This window comes from Phaseolus vulgaris, chromosome 5, assembly GCF_051622355.1.
Source record: "Phaseolus vulgaris cultivar YP4 chromosome 5, ASM5162235v1, whole genome shotgun sequence".
Lineage (NCBI taxonomy): Eukaryota > Viridiplantae > Streptophyta > Magnoliopsida > Fabales > Fabaceae > Phaseolus > Phaseolus vulgaris.
The window spans coordinates 29,039,132-29,058,098 of NC_143502.1; the positions used below are offsets into that span (position 1 = coordinate 29,039,132).

The 18,967-nt window shown below is 33.0% G+C and overlaps 3 protein-coding genes across 5 annotated transcripts; 2 read left to right on the plus strand and 1 right to left on the minus strand.

Annotated features, from left to right (window-relative positions):
• Positions 1 to 1,106: 1,106 nt before the first annotated feature.
• LOC137835332 (HSP20-like chaperones superfamily protein) lies at positions 1,107 to 2,818 on the plus strand. 2 transcript variants are annotated; one of them, XM_068643801.2, is made up of 2 exons: positions 1,107 to 1,806; positions 2,334 to 2,818. In XM_068643801.2, exons 1-2 carry the CDS (start codon positions 1,497 to 1,499, stop codon positions 2,600 to 2,602), a joined length of 579 nt encoding a protein of 192 aa, XP_068499902.1. In that variant the 5' UTR covers positions 1,107 to 1,496; the 3' UTR covers positions 2,603 to 2,818. The 2 variants fall into 2 exon arrangements, 1 of the variants encoding a protein (XP_068499902.1); XR_016521186.1 differs by having other exon boundaries at positions 1,666 to 1,806; positions 2,318 to 2,476.
• A 4,171-nt stretch (positions 2,819 to 6,989) lies between these two features.
• On the plus strand, positions 6,990 to 13,517 carry ATK3 (kinesin 3). 2 transcript variants are annotated; one of them, XM_068643803.2, is made up of 19 exons: positions 6,990 to 7,181; positions 7,301 to 7,410; positions 8,574 to 8,656; positions 8,809 to 9,058; positions 9,278 to 9,422; positions 9,505 to 9,614; positions 9,725 to 9,844; positions 9,959 to 10,141; positions 10,387 to 10,596; positions 10,674 to 10,748; positions 10,832 to 10,978; positions 11,060 to 11,198; positions 11,309 to 11,418; positions 11,593 to 11,754; positions 11,843 to 12,066; positions 12,306 to 12,387; positions 12,484 to 12,588; positions 12,675 to 12,779; positions 13,143 to 13,517. In XM_068643803.2, exons 4-19 carry the CDS (start codon positions 8,867 to 8,869, stop codon positions 13,320 to 13,322), a joined length of 2,289 nt encoding a protein of 762 aa, XP_068499904.1. In that variant the 5' UTR covers positions 6,990 to 7,181; positions 7,301 to 7,410; positions 8,574 to 8,656; positions 8,809 to 8,866; the 3' UTR covers positions 13,323 to 13,517. The 2 variants fall into 2 exon arrangements, with proteins under 2 accessions (XP_068499904.1, XP_068499903.1); XM_068643802.2 differs by having other exon boundaries at positions 6,990 to 7,410.
• Positions 13,518 to 13,808: 291 nt separating this feature from the next.
• Positions 13,809 to 15,445, minus strand: PNSL3 (PsbQ-like 1). The gene is made up of 3 exons (XM_068643804.1): positions 15,057 to 15,445; positions 14,250 to 14,539; positions 13,809 to 14,141 (listed from the first exon to the last, which is right to left on the minus strand). Exons 1-3 carry the CDS (start codon positions 15,394 to 15,396, stop codon positions 14,025 to 14,027), a joined length of 747 nt encoding a protein of 248 aa, XP_068499905.1. The 5' UTR covers positions 15,397 to 15,445; the 3' UTR covers positions 13,809 to 14,024.
• Between the last annotated feature and the right edge of the window lie 3,522 nt (positions 15,446 to 18,967).

An 18,967-nucleotide genomic window follows, 5' to 3' on the forward strand; every position in this document is an offset into this window, starting at 1 on the left:
CCCTAAGCTTCATTGCTACAAGTCAAAAGTTCACAAAAATGTATAAAATATATATGTATGTATATTTCTGATATACACCCACTTTCTATTAAAATATGCTTGAATGTTATAGTTAGAAATGTATATGAGAGTAGTTTGTTTACAAAAGAAAGTAGATGAGAGGGTATGTCAAACAAATGTTTGTGGAATTTGTTATGATACACCTTTTTTTTTTGGTAAATATGCTCATATGATGGATTGAGGATGTGCATCGAGACAACACACATCCACTCCTTCCAAGGCATGCAAAATCAAGATTCCTTCCACACATCTTTTCTCTGTGGAGAGGCATGTCATGAAGAATCTGGAGTAAATGCCATGGATTTGGTTAATAACTCAACTGAAAGGCCAACTACAGGATTATAGGAAAGGACTTATATTTTCTTCTGATATGATTAAAAAATTGAATAGGGGCAATAGAAAGTTTTATAATGACACTTGTAACAGTTTATCACGCTTCAGAAAATTTAAACTTTGTGATGATGAGCCATTATTAGCATAGCAAAATTGCAACCACTTGTATATCTGCTCTTGTTAAAACATGCACCATGGCAAAGTCCTTTGTCTTGATTTTATCATATGCAAGCAATCTACAACAAGAAAGCATCAATTCTTCATGCCTGGCACGTGACAAACAGGTAAATAAGCCGGTTGCAAAGTATCTTAGCAGAGAAAAGGAGCAAGAAAGTTGATGCTTGTCGGTGCTCAATCTGTGAATTCAGTAATCTTCTGTTCGAGTTTATGAAGTACATATACATTCATGATTCATTGAATAGATCAAAGCATGTCCCACTCTAGCTCAGTAATTGGAAAACTCTTGCCCGAGTAATATGGATGTATGGCATAAGATAGAACATGAAAGTTGAATCCCTTATTTTCATGTAACAACCAGAAAGAGGTTGAAGTATGTTTGGGAACTACTTTTTCTTGAAAATAATTAATTTGATTCTTTAAAGTTCTCTTGAAAAGTTGACAAAAATAAATGATTATTTCTTTAAAATAAGCTGACAGAACCAATACTGTGATGGCTAGTAAGTAATTCAGTAGCCACTTAAAAGAATAACTAGAGTTGCATAAACATTATTTATTACAATGAACTTAATTAAGCCAAATCATTCCCACAAAGGGTTCACAGATTCTGCTAGAGCATCTATCAGTTGTCAGAAGACTTTGACTTGATTGGTATCCCTTTCCATTTTTCACATCTTGTGTTAGACAACCAAAATGCATAGGGATACCACATATCCTTTAGCTATACGCAATATGCCTGACATGGTTTCTCTTTTGATGGAAGAAAAATTTAGAAAAGAAAATATTCCTTCATTGCTTTACAGCCCCCAAATATGCCAAAGGAATTTGTTCTGTGTTTCATTAGATGGCTTCTCTCACACTATAAGAGAAAGGTAACAAAACTCTCTCCACCAGAGCCTCACAATTATTCAGTTTTTCTAGCATAGATGACTAGTTCTAACAAGAGGCTTGAGGTTCAAACAGAAGATCAAACTCCACATAAATGGTGTGTTTCACTGGGAGAAGAGCCTTTCAAGAGATTCTTCGGCCAGACTAATCCATCAGTGCATAAGGTTTTTGGTGAAGGATCACTTTTCAGTCCACTGTTGTTTGGGAAGTTCTTTGATCCTTCTGACGCCTTCCCTCTATGGGAGTTTGAGTCAGATGTATTGTTATCTCATTTAAGGAGCTCCAGCCAAAGCACTGTGGATTGGTGTCAGACAGGTGAAGGCTATATATTAAAAGCAGAAATACCAGGTAAGACAAAGAGCTTTTCAATTACCCTTATTTTGTAAACTGAATATATGTTAAATTATGATACAATGAAACTACCCCATCATTTTATAGATCTGAAAAAAAAACTATGATCTCAGAATTGGAGGAACTATATTATATTTGTAGGCACCTAAGGAGAGCTTTCACCTTGCTTCAAGAATTTTCTTAACTTGTACTAAGGGGTAGTAATCTATGAATAAATAATATAGGCACTAATAGTGTAACACTGTCACCTAACTATATCTAATTACAAACTGTCATGTATGCTAATTACTTTGTAAAGTAAAATTAAGAATAATTTCTGATTAAGAATGGTTTCCGATTAGTTGATAGTGCAAACTTACATTTGTTAAGCTCACAAACTATAGTGCAGTGGATCTTTGAAGCAAATAACCAAATAAATGAACTTGAGCCGATTGGAGTTGATGGGGCCAAGTTTCCTTAGATTCAATTAAGAAAAGTGCTTAACTAGACAAAATTTCTGTGACACCAGTGGTTTGTCAAAACAGGAACTGGGAAAAGTAACATTCAAGTCATTGTTGATAAAGGGAAGGTTGTGGAAATTAGTGGACCGTGGAAGCAGCAAAGAGACTCAAAGGCACATGACTGGAGATGTGGCCATTGGTGGGAACATGGATATGTGCGAAGGCTTGAGATGCCAGAGGATGCAGATTGGAATAATATAGAAGCATACATACATAATGATATATACTTAGAAATACGGATTCCGAAGAGCCAACAGGGTCGTGATCTTCCTCAGGGAAAGGACGTGGCTTAAACATGCAGAAGCACTGTAAATTTAAGAAATAACAGGTGAAGAGCTACTAGAGTTTGTCACAATCTATTAGCAGCTTCTATGCATATTAACATTTAACAAAGTTATAACTCTCAAATCTCAAACTGATATCAGCCAGCATGAGAAGGCCTTCTGATGATGTATAACACATATATATGTGCTAGGGGAAGGGAATAAAAAGAAATTGTGTTTATTTAATGTTAGAGTTGTTTTTTTAATGATTATTTTGATTGACAGTGATCATTGAAAGACGAACAGAGGACTTTACTATTGTAGTAGCCAATGCAATATCATGATCCCCATCAGCATACATTTCTACTGAGAGTTTCAAGTTTCCAGATTAAATACATAGAAAATAGTAGAAAATGTTCATACTACATCAAAGAATACTGTTTCATTGGTTGCTCTAAAAAATCATAAATTTGTAATAAATTGGTCTCTGTAGAAACACAAATCGGTAAGAATCATCTAAAAATAAAGTTACATGAGAGTGGAAGATGTACCTAAAAAGATATTAAAAGCAATTTATCCAACTTAATTTTCAAACTTAAATTACCCAGATAACTGCTCCTTACAGCATAAAAAACAGACAAATCATAACAATGTCCTAAAAAGAGAAATTCTGAAGTTGTGCTAAAAACTAAGTTTAAATCAACATGAAATACATACCACATAATAATGAAAATGAAGAGATAGAATGGAATGCAACACATCTATATCTTTATATATACATATATTTTATATAGTGAAGGCCAATCCTCAATTTCTAGATGCACAGGCAACAGAACAGCATTTAATGACGCAAACAAAATTATATATGCTTGAAGTTACATAAACATTTGTTTCATAAAAATATGCAATGGGTAAAGCAGCAATTCTCATTCTTAACAAGTCCATGGACATGTATATTAATCATCACAACTCCATTGTGCATGCACATTTCAAAAGACATTCATGATTGAGTAAATGGGTTGGTTGTAAAAATTTATTGTTAGTTGAACGTGAGCCTCATGACATTTAAAGGAATTATAATCCGACAGCTGTTTTACCTGCAAAACTTAACAAGATTAGGCACCACAAGTCACACATGTTTTCTACTCCTAATAATCTCTTGCATTGTCTTCAGGGGCACCTGGTTTTACTTATCCACTTGCAACATAAAGGAAACATTATTTTGTAAGTAATAATGTGATGTAATAGACAAAGAAATGTTGTTGTACAATACTGTGTGAATAACACAATTCTAAGTATCTTGAACAGTGTCATGCAATTTTCTCACTGCCATTGTCCATCTCATTTTAGAGGGTCAATAATTCATTATGATGATCAATTAAGCATTGAAAATTGTGCCCTCACATCAGGTAGCAACAAAGGAAACGAGATAAAAAAACACCATGACAAGCACTACTCGTCCAAATTTACCTGATTCACAAATTGCATAATAATGACGACTTTCATGAAGGATTGGAGCAAAACAACATGAAAATTGAAAGAATCATCAGACCTAATGAAAGCCAGAAAACTCAATGACAAAATATACTATTCCCAACTTCAAATAGTTATACGAAAAGAACATTGCATCCATGAACTATATAAATCTTAATTTTGGTGTGTAACGAAAAGGGCTATTAGGACAAATGGACCCTAAAACACTACTGATTAATTAAAACCCGGCAAAGATTCCATATCAGCTAAATAAGTAAGTGAAGACAAACTCCCCTTACAAAGTAGGTTTTACATGATTAAATTATATCTTCTAAACCATTTTTGATATAGCTTAATACTAAGGCACCCTCACAAAAATGTTAACAAGGGAGGGGAATTTCATCTCTTATGGGCACTTGTTAAATACAAAGAAGGCAATGTATAGCAATTATATAGCATAAAGAGCTGAAACTTTTTGAGACAACCTTATCAATGAAGAGGCCCAATACACCTGGTTGCGTATGATTTCTGAAAATATAACTGTCCCAGAGGCAGTTTTTTCCCGAACATGTAAATGGCATTAATTGGACACAGTTACGTGTAAGCCATAAACTTTGTAAGACACATTTAACGGCTTGCCAAATGACACTGACAGAGACAACTCAACTGTTTCGTGTAAAATAATCAAAAGGAAGAATTTCTTGCAAAAACAATGTTACTGTTTTTTCTTCTTCATCAGAATACACCAAAGAAATGTTACCAGTACCTCTCGCATGCTAAGCGAGCGCTCTACCATATGAGCTACATCCCCATGTTATTTTCATTTGGAATTATTCTATAAAACAAATATAATATCTTATTTCTATTGTATGTTTATGGATAATGGATGAGAATATATAAGATTAATTAGCGAATGATCAAATAAATTTCTGTTCAAATATCGTCGATTCTGAATTAAAATCTTTGAATTTTGAAATGTTAAATATGCGATGAAGACAAATTTGCCTTTTCATGGTTTTCAGAGTTTTTGAATACCGAGTGAATTACGTTTTCAAACTTGTTTTGTTCGACTCTTTTAACACATTTCACTCTCTCTAAATTTAGTTTATTTTATGGGTGTTAGTATATTTTAAAATTATAAAATATAATTCAAATGTTTTTTAGATATTTCAATTAAGAATTTATAAAAAAAAATAATTCAAAAGAAAATTTTAATTTGTCTTTTCTATTTATTTGATATCTAAAATATTGGAAAATAAAATTAAATGAAGTAATTATAATAATTTAATAGCAATAAATATGATATGATAAGATTTTGTTTTTTACTTTCAGAAAATGAAATGAAATTATGAACTGAAAACAGTTAAAGTCATAAATGATTGAGCAAGAAAATCATGAGATTGATCAAGTCTTTGTGTTGAATGCTGACTTCATTTCCTTCATTTTCAATTTTTTTTATCATAAATATATAATAAATTAAGAGAAAATTTAAGATTAAGCCCAAAATTAAAGGAGTGAAATATATCTTATCTCACTGTAAGGAAATCATGAAATAAAAATCAATTTTAAAAGAAAAAATAATAATTAGTTGCTATAATGACTACATTAGAGATCATTTTAGAAACTAAAAACACTTTTAATTTCTAAATTAATTTTTATTATTGTTAAATGATTTTTAAATTTGTATCTAATTAGCAACTAATGATTTTGTTACCAAATTTAGAATATAAATAATTGGTAGTTAAAACCTGATAGCTAATTAGATACCAATTTAAAAACTATTTAACAATAATAAAAACTAATTTAGAAATCAATTTTTTATTTACTTTTAAAATGTCTTTAATTTAGTTACTATAGTAATTATTTATTTCTTATTTTTAAAATTGATTTTTATTTCAGAGTTTTTTTTTTTATTGTGTGATAAGCTTTAATTTTGAAACCATAATAAATGTCTAAAGATAAACAAACAAGAGAATTCCAAATTCCATGTTGGTTTCATCATCCAGGTTCCCTAGAGCAAAACCAAGCAGACCAAAACACTCAGATATGGCTTCAGTTTGGTCAAACCAAGGTTCAACTTTCATTGTAAAGTACTAGCTAGGTTTCAGGATAATCTTCAATTCATGACACTTGGAGAAGTCACTGTTCAGATTACTGCAGGCCAACAAGTGCAACCAAAATTCTCTACTTGAGTTGATTTCAGTTTTAATTAGTCTACTCATTTTGTCCCACACTACCTTGGAATTGTTAAACTAACATTAACCCCAAAAGCTAAAGTGAATAATCAAACTTAGTTTACTCAATGATCATGTGAAAGTCAAAGGGCCACACATAAAAAAAAATGATGCCATATACCATTTATAAACCAACAAATTTTAAGCTACATGTGCTCTTTGTTATATGTAGAAACTTATGTGTGACCAAGAGCTTTGTATTATACACCCAAATGATAATTACAATGTCAATAGTTATTGGTAGATCAATGAGCCGATGGAACAATAAATATGCAATACTTACTAAGCAATTATGTAGTTATTACTCATCACACCTAACTGATAATATTCCTTGCTGCCTCCAACAAAGACTTAATTAACCTTTCCACATACTTAAGAATCAAGCACGGAATTGCTTGGCAATCTAGCAAAGGAAAATTATGTGGTTAAAATAGTATTTGTGACAAGCCTAAAATCACCAAAAATTTCCTAAACGCACTTTCATTTGTGGTAACACAGACCAATACTTAATGAGAATTTATGCAAAGCAAGACCAAGCAAATGGTGTGTGATTGATCTATTATTATTCCCTTGTAATTTTGCCGACAGTGCCAAAGGGCAAGATCCGAACATCTAGAGTGAGATCGTGACACAAAGAATTTTGAGCTTTATTCTACTTAACATGGACAATGATGTCCACTATATATATTATTGTAGCAATGCAATGCAATGGAATGCAATGAACACGCTTAGGACAAACTTTCTTTTGGTGCATAGAGGGAGGAGGATAAGTCAAATCAAGAAGCATAGTTGAAGAAGAAGGCTCAAAGAAAAGAGGGGGTCATAAGAAAAGGACAAGGAATGCAGCTGAGTACCAAGAAGTGAATGGAAACACCAACAAACAACTACTTGTGTTGAGTCATGTATGGTACCTTCTTCACTGTTTCCCCTTTCATAACTTGGCACTTGGCAAAGGGTGTGCAGGCTAATTAACCTCTCTTGGCAAAGTGTAAATTCTTAACTCGCTTCTGACACAACTCAGATAATTGTTTAGTGGTCTAAGAAGGCTGCAAAAGTTTGGATTTAATTAATTATTAGGATTTGGATGATGTTCTGTTGGATCCTGCTACAGCAGCAGAATGAACTAATAAGGTAATTAATTTATTCTTTTTTATTTATTTAAAGACTGTTGAAATGGATTTTATTCATTTATTTGTGTCACTTGTCTAAGGTCTGTTGCTCCTGCAGTTTGGGAATAAAATTACCATCAAGAAAATGTTTCTTTCTCCCTAATCATCTTGTGTGATGGAAAAAACACACAACTGTTGTAGCAGTTTAGTTAAAATGCTGAGAAAAAAATTATTGGTACAGAAAAAAAATTCACCCAGTTCCACTTTTTTAGATGTGTCTTCATCATTTTTTGTAATCCAAACGTTGGGATTATAATAATGTATCACGCGACATCACTGCTAGCTTTCAAAAATCATAGACAAATAGATATTAAAATGAAAAAAACAAGAGGTTTTATATGGTTTAGCTATTTATTTTGTAAAAGATTATATATGAATCTAAGGTAAATGAAAGCATTTCGTATTCCTGAAGGTAACTTCAGTGCTACCAAACCATCACTTTCAAGCAAATATTACACATCCTTTTTCAATTTGTTGAAGTCTTCATCAACTGGTATTTAATAAGTTTCAGTTTAACCCTCTTTATAACAATACAACAAAGGCAATACATGTAGTTTGTATAAGATTCTTTAATGTTAACAGATAATATGCAGTTGTGTTAAATATTTAGAAAATAAATATTTAACTTCCCTGATATGGTATAAAAAAAAATAACTTGCATAAAATTATTTAAAATAAGTGAGAAGACATAAAGTTTAGTAAATATTTAAATTTAAATTTCTTGGGGTAATTAATGTATTGCATGGAAAAACGAATCTTACACGTGATGGGCAGGAGGTGATTTAAAAAGTTGAAAATGTGAGGCAGTAAAAAATCTAAAGTAAGTCCTCACTGACAAACAGTACCAAACACAACACAACACAGATCTACAATTCATTGGAAGTCCACTTACCAACACAACAATAACAACAATCCATTAACACTTTTTCACCTCTTTTTTTCTTTTTAAGGATCCACCTCCATTTTTCTTTCTCCTCTCTCTTTATGCTCTTTTGTGTTTGTGTGTGTGTGGATTATCACCAATCTCTTCTTCCTAAAGCAACTTCTTTCATCTCTTGTTAGCTTTCAACACAATCCATGACATGACCCCACAATACTAGTTCTTTCTTTCTCTCTTTACTGCAGTTAGTGGAGTGGTGAGCGTCAAAACGGAGACTGATGCCAACCATCATTCACATACACACCTTCAACCTCTTCAAGGTTCAAAGGTACCTTCTTTTCTCATGCCCATGATTTGTTTTTCCCTTTTTCACCCGAGTTTCAGTCACGGGGTTGTGTTTGTTAGTTTCCCGTAACATTTTCTCAGTGCAAGTTAAATATCACGGTTAAAAAAGTTATCTTTTTGTTGTGGTTTTCCCAGTTTGTGGGTAATGAGCTCCTCATAGACAAAGACCAGCGAGCTGGGTCAGAAAGAAGAGATGGTGGGAACTCCTATTAACGGAAGAACAAGGCCAGCTTTTGGGGTTGTAAATGGTGGCCATGATCTTGGCCCTAGTAGTGCTCCACCAAGCAATGCTGGCTCAGATTATGGCATTATAGAGTTCACCAGGGAGGATGTGGAGGCCCTGCTGAATGAAAAGGCCAAAAGGAAAGACAGATTTAATTATAAGGTTAGTTGAAGTCTGTGGCTTGGCTTAATGGTCATTGAGTTTGTGTGATATGTATTTTATTTCTAGGTTGTTGGCATTGGCTATTTATGTTTGAGATCCAAGGGTTGCCAAGGTTTTGGTCCTTAATTAGGGTATACTTGTATATATGGTAGTTCTACTTGAATTACTGCTTGGTTAGTTATCATTGCCTTATGTTAACATCAGGTTTTGTGCTCTTAGGAAAGATGTGAAAATATGATGGATTATATAAAAAGGCTGAAGGTTTGCATCAGGTGGTTCCAAGACCTTGAGATTAGCTACTCACTAGAGCAAGAAAAATTGAAGAGTTCATTGGAATTAGCCCAGCAAAAATGCAAAGAGATAGGTTGAGATTGTTTCTCCTTTCCTTGTTTGGAAAAGCATTATCAAGTTTCTGGACTAATGCAGTTAGATTTATTTAATTGCAGAGTTGTTACTAAAAATCAAGGAAGATGAACTAAACTCAATTATTGTTGAAATGAGACGGAATTGCACTTCTTTACAAGAGAAATTAGTGAAGGAAGAATCAGAAAAAACAGTAAGTGAGATTTTCAAGTCAAGTCAGTGGAATTTCATGGGTGAAGCAAAATGCTACGGAAAGGTTAATATTTGATAATAATTTATACTCATTATCTCTGAAAACACTAGGCAGCAGCAGAAAATCTTGTTAAGGAGAGAGAGGCCAGGCTGAACTTTGAGAGGTCACAGAATACACTACAGGAAGATCTTGGGAGAGCACAACGGGACCTCCAAAGTGCAAATCAGAAGGTAAAATAATATCAAAGTCTCAATTCAATATTTTTTATGCTTCTTGTCTTGTACTGTTAGTTGTGTCAGGAATTATTCTTATATCTAAATGTCCACATCAATGGATTTCTACAGATATCATCACTCAATGACATGTATAAGCGGTTACAAGATTACATAACGAGCTTGCAGCAGTACAATGGAAAACTTCATTCAGAGCTTTCTTCAGTTGAAACTGAACTTAAGCAGGTGGAAAAAGAGAAAGCTACGGTAGTGGAGAACCTTACTATGTTAAAGGGCCAGCTTACTTTGTCTATGGTGAGTTTGCTGCTCTGGAGTCTGAACTGTTTTAAATTCAAATTCAAGTAGCCATGGTTAAGAGAGCAATAATAGTTGATACCTACAAGTAATATGCATTTTATCTTTCTTCTGTATTTTCTTCTTTATTTCTAATCATAAGTAAATGCGGACATGTTATTATTATCCTTCCTTGGAATTTCAGGAACACATTTTACTTACCATGCAACTAGTATCTTACGTAGTTTCATTGGTTGTTTTACTAGTCTTCTCAAGAAGAGGCCACGAAACAGAAGGATGCCTTGGCCAGTGAAGTTGGATCTCTTCGTGTTGAGCTGCAACAAGTGAGGGATGATCGGGACCGCCAACTATCTCAAGTGCAAACTTTGACTTCAGAATTAGAGAAGTCTAAAGGTTCTACGGAGAAGTCCTGCTCTGAACTGAATAACTTGACCATAAAAACAAATGAAGTGGAGGTTGGTTTAATCTTGTTCTTTTCAACAAATGTCACATTCTCTTATTATTGTAGAAATCTGATTATTTTTCTGCACAGGCAAAATGTGCTTTGCAAGATGAGCGGATAAAGATGCTGCAAGAGAAGCTCACCATTGCAGAGGAAAAACTGCAGGTAATGAATTAGGCATAAGGTTAAAAGAAAAGGAAGTCCCATTGGACTTGTGATATGATACATTGTATTTTGTTCCTTATTAGGTTTCTGACATATCTGCAAGTGAGACAAGAACAGAATTTGAAGGGCAACAAAAGCTTGTATATGAGTTGCAAAGACGTCTGGAAGATGCAGAATATAAAGTTATAGTAGGGGAAAAGCTGAGGAAAGAATTACACAATACGATTTTGGTAATTCCCTGAGCCAAATATTGTTGATTATGGAAAAAAATAAAACAACATCCACACCATACTAATATCTGTTTTTTACAGGAACTGAAAGGGAACATCCGTGTGTTCTGTAGAGTGCGGCCTTTGTTACCTGATGAGGTTTGTAGCACAGAAGGAAAGGTTATTTCTTATCCCACATCAATGGAAGCTTCTGGACGGGGCATCGAATTGACGCAAAGTGGTAAGTCTCATGATACTAACCTTGAAGTTGCTCTTTTTTCTGATTGATGTATGCTTGTTATATTTTATTACTTAACTATGTAGTAACTTATATTGCTATTTCTGTTTTAGGCCAAAAACATTCATTCACATTTGATAAAGTTTTTGCACCTGATGCATTACAAGAAGAAGTTTTTATTGAAATTTCACAGCTTGTGCAAAGTGCTCTTGATGGTTATAAGGTAATCTCTTACAGTTTGTCTCTTATTCCTTATATATTGTTTCAAAATCATATTATATAGATTGCACAACTGCTGACAATTGAGTAATTGCTAGTCAGATATGGAACAAAACTAATCAAAAAGGCTTTCAAGTTTTGATTTATAATGTGATATAATGGACATTTTCTTTTCCAGGTTTGTATTTTTGCCTATGGTCAGACAGGGTCAGGGAAAACTTATACAATGATGGGCAGACCTGGACATCCAGAAGAGAAGGGCTTGATCCCTCGTTCGCTAGAACAAATATTTCAAGCAAAACAGTCTCAGAAACCCCAAGGCTGGAAATATGAAATGCAGGTGATAAAGAGTACAGTTTTCTTTATTCGTGGAACATAAACTGTGATGTTAAGGTCTAAGAAGGTTTTTGCTTCTTAAAAACTAACAGGTGTCAATGTTGGAAATATACAATGAAACCATTCGTGATTTGTTATCTACAAATAAGTCATCATCAGATGGAACACCAACACGTGTGGAAAATGGTACTCCTGGAAAGCAATACTCCATCAAACATGACGCCAATGGAAATACACACGTTTCTGAACTCACGGTAGTGGATGTTCAGAGTGTAAAGGAGGTTGCATTTCTTTTAAATCAAGCTGCTAATAGCAGGTAATTACTTCATAAGGTTCCTTATAGGTTTCTATTGCTCTTATTCAATGTAGATATTATGGCCACGTTATATTGCACATCCCTGTGATTCATAGTATAGGATCAAGAGACAAATGAACTACTAATTTTGGGAAAAAAAGGACATAGTTCTAGTGCAACAAAATATTTTGATACACTTCTAGAAGTTAAAATCCTTTGCCTGTAGTTGTTGAATTTAAATGTATTTGTTTTTCTTTTAGATCCGTGGGCAAAACTCAGATGAATGAACAATCTTCTAGAAGTCATTTTGTATTCACTCTTCGAATCTATGGTGTGAATGAGGTATGGTTGTTTCTCCTCTGATGAAAATTGAACCATTTAATGCACTCTGAAACATTCTGACATGCATTCAAATTGCAACCTGTGTTGTTCTGCTAGAGCACTGACCAACAAGTACAAGGAATTCTAAATCTCATTGATCTTGCTGGGAGTGAGCGTCTTTCGAGGAGTGGCTCAACCGGGGACCGATTGAAAGAAACCCAAGTATGTAAATTCATGATGTTTTGTATTTCAAATAGCTATACTTATTTGCTTTCTATCAATCTAAACTTTCCTTCTCTTGTAATTAGGCAATAAATAAAAGTCTGTCATCATTAAGTGATGTCATATTTGCCTTGGCCAAGAAGGAGGATCATATCCCATTCAGGAACTCAAAGCTAACATACCTACTTCAGGTGATTATTTTTTGTTCTTATTTTAAAATAATCTGTAGTACATAGTTGTTTACCGTATATTAAATTCAACACAGTCTCATAATTTTCTCGCCTTGTTGAAGCATATATTTGAATGGTATAACATTATTAGTATCCCTTTATTGTAATTTCTATACAAGAAACTATTTCATAACTAAATTATATTTCATCTATAGAAAACCAAAGAAATCATGTCATGTAGCTGGGATATTAGATAGGCAATCAGTTGAATGTTCAACAAAAATTGCAATGCAGCAGATTTGACAATTTTACTATATTGATTGCTTCTTTGTTGTCTTGTAATCATTTGAGGTGATCTAATTTGCTGTGCTCGATGGTGAACAGCCTTGTCTAGGTGGGGACTCAAAAACATTGATGTTTGTTAACATCTCTCCGGACCAAGCTTCAGCAGGAGAGTCACTATGCTCTCTCCGGTTTGCATCAAGAGTTAATGCATGTGAAATTGGAACACCACGCCGCCACACCAATGGACGTCCTATAGAATCTCGCTTGACCTATTTCTAATCTTTCCATACATCAATGAATGAATGAATATATTGTTTAACCTATTTGTGTAATCGCTACTATAGCCAAAATAACTCCAATTCTAACATCAGTGATGTTACATCACCTCTATAGATTGTAATGTATAGTAAAGAAGTTACTAAGTATTCATTTAGTTAAAAAGAGATTTCTCATTATTATAGTTCTTTTGGAAAATTCAGCTTGTTCTTATACTTGTCAGTCTTGGACATTTTTGGAGTATTTAATTTTGTCAAACGTGTAAGAATCAAAGTGATAATCATTGTTATCTTCGAGAATGTTTTATAAATCAGACGTACTAAATTCACTCTCGAAATTGTTTACATTCTATACTGTGGAGATAGTCACGTGCTTCTGTACTTTTGTGTTCTTAAAAATTGTTGGATTGGTTTTCACTCAAGCATCAAGTATGCCATTTGGGTGTAAGGTAGCATTAGCATGTTTCTAAAGTATAATGCAGACATCATATAATGGCTAGGGTGGTGATACACATCCATCAATAAATGAAATTACTGTAATAGTACTTGACACTATCATACATTTGCAATTCTTCTGAAAGGCACCTATTAACATCTTCCTATGTTCTTGATGAGCAGCCCTTCTCTTGGAATCAGTATTTTACATCAAAAACGTATAATTGGTTTTTGACAAGAGAAATAGTAACACAGCTTGGTTAAGATCATGTCAAATTGTTTCGTACAGTACATCCATCCGGTCCATGACCTCTCTAAGCAAAACTTCAGTTTCCTGATAGCATGATTGTGTCTCAGGTAGACTTTTATTCCTTGAAGCTTCTTCAAGCTGTCATTGAATCACAAAGTCACTTTGACAATTAGTCCAGCTACTATTATAGCATAATAACTGATAAAACACATAATTTTGATTGGGGAGAAAAAGAAAGAGTATTACCCTTTCAAAATTATCAAACAATTTGTTAGCCATATCAGTTAGTTGCTGCTTTTCATCATCCACTGGAGTGGCAGAGATAAGCTTGTCAAAATCATAGTATATGATGGTAGACTTGAGTCTTAGGTACTTCCTCACATAGTTGAGTGTGTCTGCATGTACCAAATCTGCCATCGCTAGAAGATCAAAGGAATAATGCTTTATCCTTTGCACACTTCCTTTCAGTCCAATATTTGGCATGAACAATCCCCTTTTAAGAAAAGAACGTGTCCCCGTTTTCTCATTTGCAATATCTAACCAAATAATAAACATTCACATCAGAAGATATGAAATGCCCTATTTTACTCATCAAAACTTGCAGTACAAAATTTAGGTAGTTTAATGTCTACCCAATTGTGAGTACAACAATTTTTACACTATTAACTAAAAGAAAAAACTGTATCAGAAATCATTTTTAAGACAGTTATTGTAAAAATGAACAAAACTAACATGTATGATTATTAAGTCATGTAAGAAGTTTTCATAGTATCTGTACACATTCTTAGCAGGTTAAACAATAAAATACCGTAATAATTGAAAGAAAGAAGTGTGAGTAGAATAAATAATGAAATTATTGAAAATTTGAACTGTTCCTTTGTTAGCCAATACTTATTGTATCTTACTTCATCTTTTAGAATACAAGATGCAGATTTTAGAGGGTAAAATAAAAAAGTACTATTGTCCCAATATGCAATGAAAGCCAAATTTGAACTCATTTTATTTGCCATGTATGTAACTATGTGTTTAAACTATAGTTACAAGAGAGCTTACTGTTAGTGACAGTTAGTCGAGGAAGAGGGTGATCTTCAACCCAGAAACCATTATCTTTGGCTAATGAAATCTTGTCATTGAATGGCCATGTGAGCACTAGAGTGGCAAGCCCTATTGCTGCTGCTCTTCTTGTGGCTTGAACTGGACATTCTGATGGTTCCTCTTGTGTTTTGCTTCCAAGAAATCCAACTACTTGTCCTCTTTTTATGCTATTGTGTGCATTTGGAAGACATGTGAGGGGTATTAAGGTTTTGGAGACTCCTCCATGCAAGTTTGTGAAAGGAGCCATGGTGATTAAGGAACTCAAATGAGTGAAGTGTGAGACAGAAAGATGGTTCATCAAAGCTTGGAAAAACAAAATTTATGTTATATCACTGATATCCTTTGCCAAGTGATTTATATCCAATGTGTGCCAATAAAATGTTTATCCTCATCAAGGATTGTATAGTAATTTCAATTTATCTCATGTATGGGTTTGCTGGGCCTGTTCTGTTATGTTGTGGCCCAATTATTTTTTTAAGTCTTCTTTTTGCACCAATTTAAAATATTAATGCATTTTAATTACTCGTAATTTATTATAACTTAAGAGAATATCTCGTTTTATTGAAGTAAAATCCTATATTTGATTTTTATAAATAAAAGTATGGTTGAAAAATATATATTTCATTGAAAATAATAATAAAAGCATTTCACTAAACATCAATGATTAACAAAATTAATAATGTAATCATTCAGAGGCTGAAATTTGGAAAACTATAATAACATCTCATCAATATCGTTCTTTCTTAACTTTTTTCATTCTTAGGTTATTTAGATTTTGGACTAACCCTTTTTTTCAAATGCATGAAAATATTATATTTCAAGGAAAAATAAAGCTTAGTAAATTAAATTGTCTAAATTTCAAAAATATTTTAATCTTTTATCTTAAAATTTCATTATTTGAAATTATAATTAACTAAATTAATTTATTTGAGAGAATAAAACTTTCTTAGTCCCTGTTTTTTTTAATTCATACAAAACTTTATTAGAAGCTTACTTGTCAGAAATTAAATAATCACGCACAATATCAACCTTATGTTAAAATGAATAAAAGTAAGAGTTAAATAAATATATTAAAGAAAATTCCAGTGTTTAAATTTCGAAGATGAAAATATACTTAAAAATTAATAATATAAATAATTGATATCTATTTTATTCTTATTACACGATGAAAAAACTTTAAATTGCAATTTTAAGCTTTCTAAATATTTTATTTGGCAGTATTTTTTAAAATTTTAATTTTCATATCTTAGAAGATATATTATGTTTCTCTAATATCTATTCTATATGCATTTTACTTCGTTTATTTTTTTTCAATTAAACTCTAAATCCAACGTATTCATTTAAGATATTTGTAAAAATATTTAATTAATTAAAGTATAAAAATATTTATAAAATTTAGAATGATATCTGATGCAATATATTTAAAGGTTCCACATCATTTAAAAGTAGGTGATAATTTATAAATATTTTCTCTTTTAACTTATCCTTTTTTTCCATAAAATAGTGATAATGAATAATAACTTGAGATATCATAATTATTCTTAAAATTTTTATTTTTTAAAATTTTATATATAAAAATATTTGTGTGTCCCTCTAAACAGAAAATATGAAATGTTTAGTATGTCATTATAAATAGTGAAAGAGATATGAAACATGAAACATCAGATAATATTTAGATATGATAATGATGCTATTATTTAAGGCGGAAATAACATTAAAATTGTAAATGTTTAAAAATATTAAAATTACAGAAAAAATAGAAAAAAGCAAAATCATATATAAGAAATAAAAGAAGGTTAAGATTACTGTGGAATTAATAAACTGGTGTATAATCCAACAACTGGGTATGATTAAATAGGTTAAGTTACCTTATCACCTTCTAATGCTTGATAAGGTTGATACCCAATAATTTTCATGAATGGAGAGCCACATAAATATATCAAACATGAATCTGAGGGCAATAATGCCCTACATACCACAAACCCAAGTTTGTTTGATATACTATGTAAAATGATAAGGTTAATGACAAATAATAACATTTTGTACGCATTAAATGATGAAAGGGACATTGATGAGATTGTTACAACCTTAACTATATTGAGATATTATATTCGATTATTGTATTTGAAGTATTATTCATTTTATAGTTTGAAATTTTGTAAAGATTTTGTTCTTAAAAAGTGTATTAGAGAATTAAAGGAGGAATGTGTATTTAAATTATTCTTAACATCAACTCTTTAACAATGTGAGAAAGAAGGTTTTTCATCCCCATAGGCGATGTCAATGTTTCGACCTTAAATATGTTAAATAACATTGTTTGGGTCAATCAACTATTGTCCACTTTGGAGTTTGAAACTCTGTCACGATTTTGTCCTTAAAAGGTGTCTCAAGAGATTAAGAGAGGAATATGTGTATTTAAATTGTCTTTAACCTTGACTCCTAAGCAATGTGATACAATTGGGTGTATCGAAACTGAGCTTATTCACCTGTTTATTGGATTTCAAACTAGGGGTAACTACCCGCAATAATCAATAATCACTCAAAAAATATGATAATTAAATCATAATGATCAGTTCATACTATGATCATCGCTTATTTCATGATTTATCTATCCATAATGTTTCATAATACCTATTGAATATTCTTGACAATGATTTGGACGTAGAAGATTTACAAATATATGATAATTTCCAGAAAGTACACATTGAATCTTTCTTACTCACTTATATACATTGATATTTCCAAAAAACTCTAACTGACTTGAGTTGGAGAGTCTTTCTCATGTGTACCTTCCCTTTTTTTCCTTTTTCTTATTGATCCAGCCGGTTGACTAAACGCAAGAATGTTGCCTCGTCACGACCTACACTCACCAGCTTCAACACCACGTGCACTTCAAATCCTCGCTCCAGATTTCCTCTTTGAGAACCTGAAATTACAGAACGACGCCACTGCGGCCAGTGGCGCTCCGACGCTCAAGTCAACAGCAGGAACACCAAAAACTCAGAGAAAATGGATCTTGTGGAACCGTGCTCAAGTGCCCTATCTCTTAAATGAATCGTAATGAATCCCCCCCTTGAAATTCTGTTAAGTTCAGCTTTTATACCTAGGCATTTTCTCTCTCCAGACAGTTACACTTTTGGACACGTGGCTCGTATCCAACTCTACATGTGTCATCATCATCTGGGGCTAAAGTAACTCAAGCGTCATTTCTACGTATCTCGGTACGCGACTAAGTTACCCATACAAGGAGTAACCTAGCACGTAACACACTCTGGAGTGCACACCTGACAAGGCAAGTACCGGGATGCAACAAAGTACACCATCTTTGTGGTATCGTCTGTCGCAAGTGCCACCTTCTTCACTGACACGCCATGCATGTTCTAGCTAAGGAAACCTCGCTATCAATGAATGTCCATTCTGGGAAACCCCATCACCGATGAGCAAGCTGCTTCCTCTAACTCACTTCTCATGCTAGGACATGATCACCTTGTATCTTAACCTCTATGTTCTGTGATGATGTTTACACGCCTGAACCTCCTAACAGCCTTAACTAAGTTTACTAAAACATCCGACAATGTGTTTCTTACGGCGATTCCTGACCACTTGATCTTCTATTCTCAAACACAGCGATGATATGAAACTCTAGCGACAACGGACTATGTACACTAAAGAACGCCGCTTCAACGAATGGCGACTATGTTAACTTCTTGACTACTCGTCTTTCTCTCGACCACGTGTCCCTCTAAGCATGCTCCACATAGTCACTCACTGTCCACGTCACTTATCTTTTGTCAATACTAAATAACTTGACTTGCAACACAATTATCTCTTTACCACCTTAGATCTTCAACACTTCCTCCTAGTAAGAA

Coding starts and splice junctions, on each gene's coding strand:
- LOC137835332 (XM_068643801.2), top strand. CDS start 1,497: ATGACTAGTTCTAACAAGAGGCTTGAGGTTCAAACAGAAGATCAAACT. Junction 1,807..2,333: donor ATTAAAAGCAGAAATACCAG/GTAAGACAAAGA, acceptor TTGTCAAAACAG/GAACTGGGAAAAGTAACATT.
- PNSL3 (XM_068643804.1), bottom strand. CDS start 15,396: ATGAACCATCTTTCTGTCTCACACTTCACTCATTTGAGTTCCTTAATC. Junction 14,540..15,056: donor TCGACTAACTGTCACTAACA/GTAAGCTCTCTT, acceptor TTATTTGGTTAG/ATATTGCAAATGAGAAAACG. Junction 14,142..14,249: donor TGTTTGATAATTTTGAAAGG/GTAATACTCTTT, acceptor ATTCAATGACAG/CTTGAAGAAGCTTCAAGGAA.
- ATK3 (XM_068643802.2), top strand. CDS start 8,867: ATGGTGGGAACTCCTATTAACGGAAGAACAAGGCCAGCTTTTGGGGTT. Junction 11,419..11,592: donor GTGCTCTTGATGGTTATAAG/GTAATCTCTTAC, acceptor TTTCTTTTCCAG/GTTTGTATTTTTGCCTATGG. Junction 12,780..13,142: donor AGCTAACATACCTACTTCAG/GTGATTATTTTT, acceptor GATGGTGAACAG/CCTTGTCTAGGTGGGGACTC.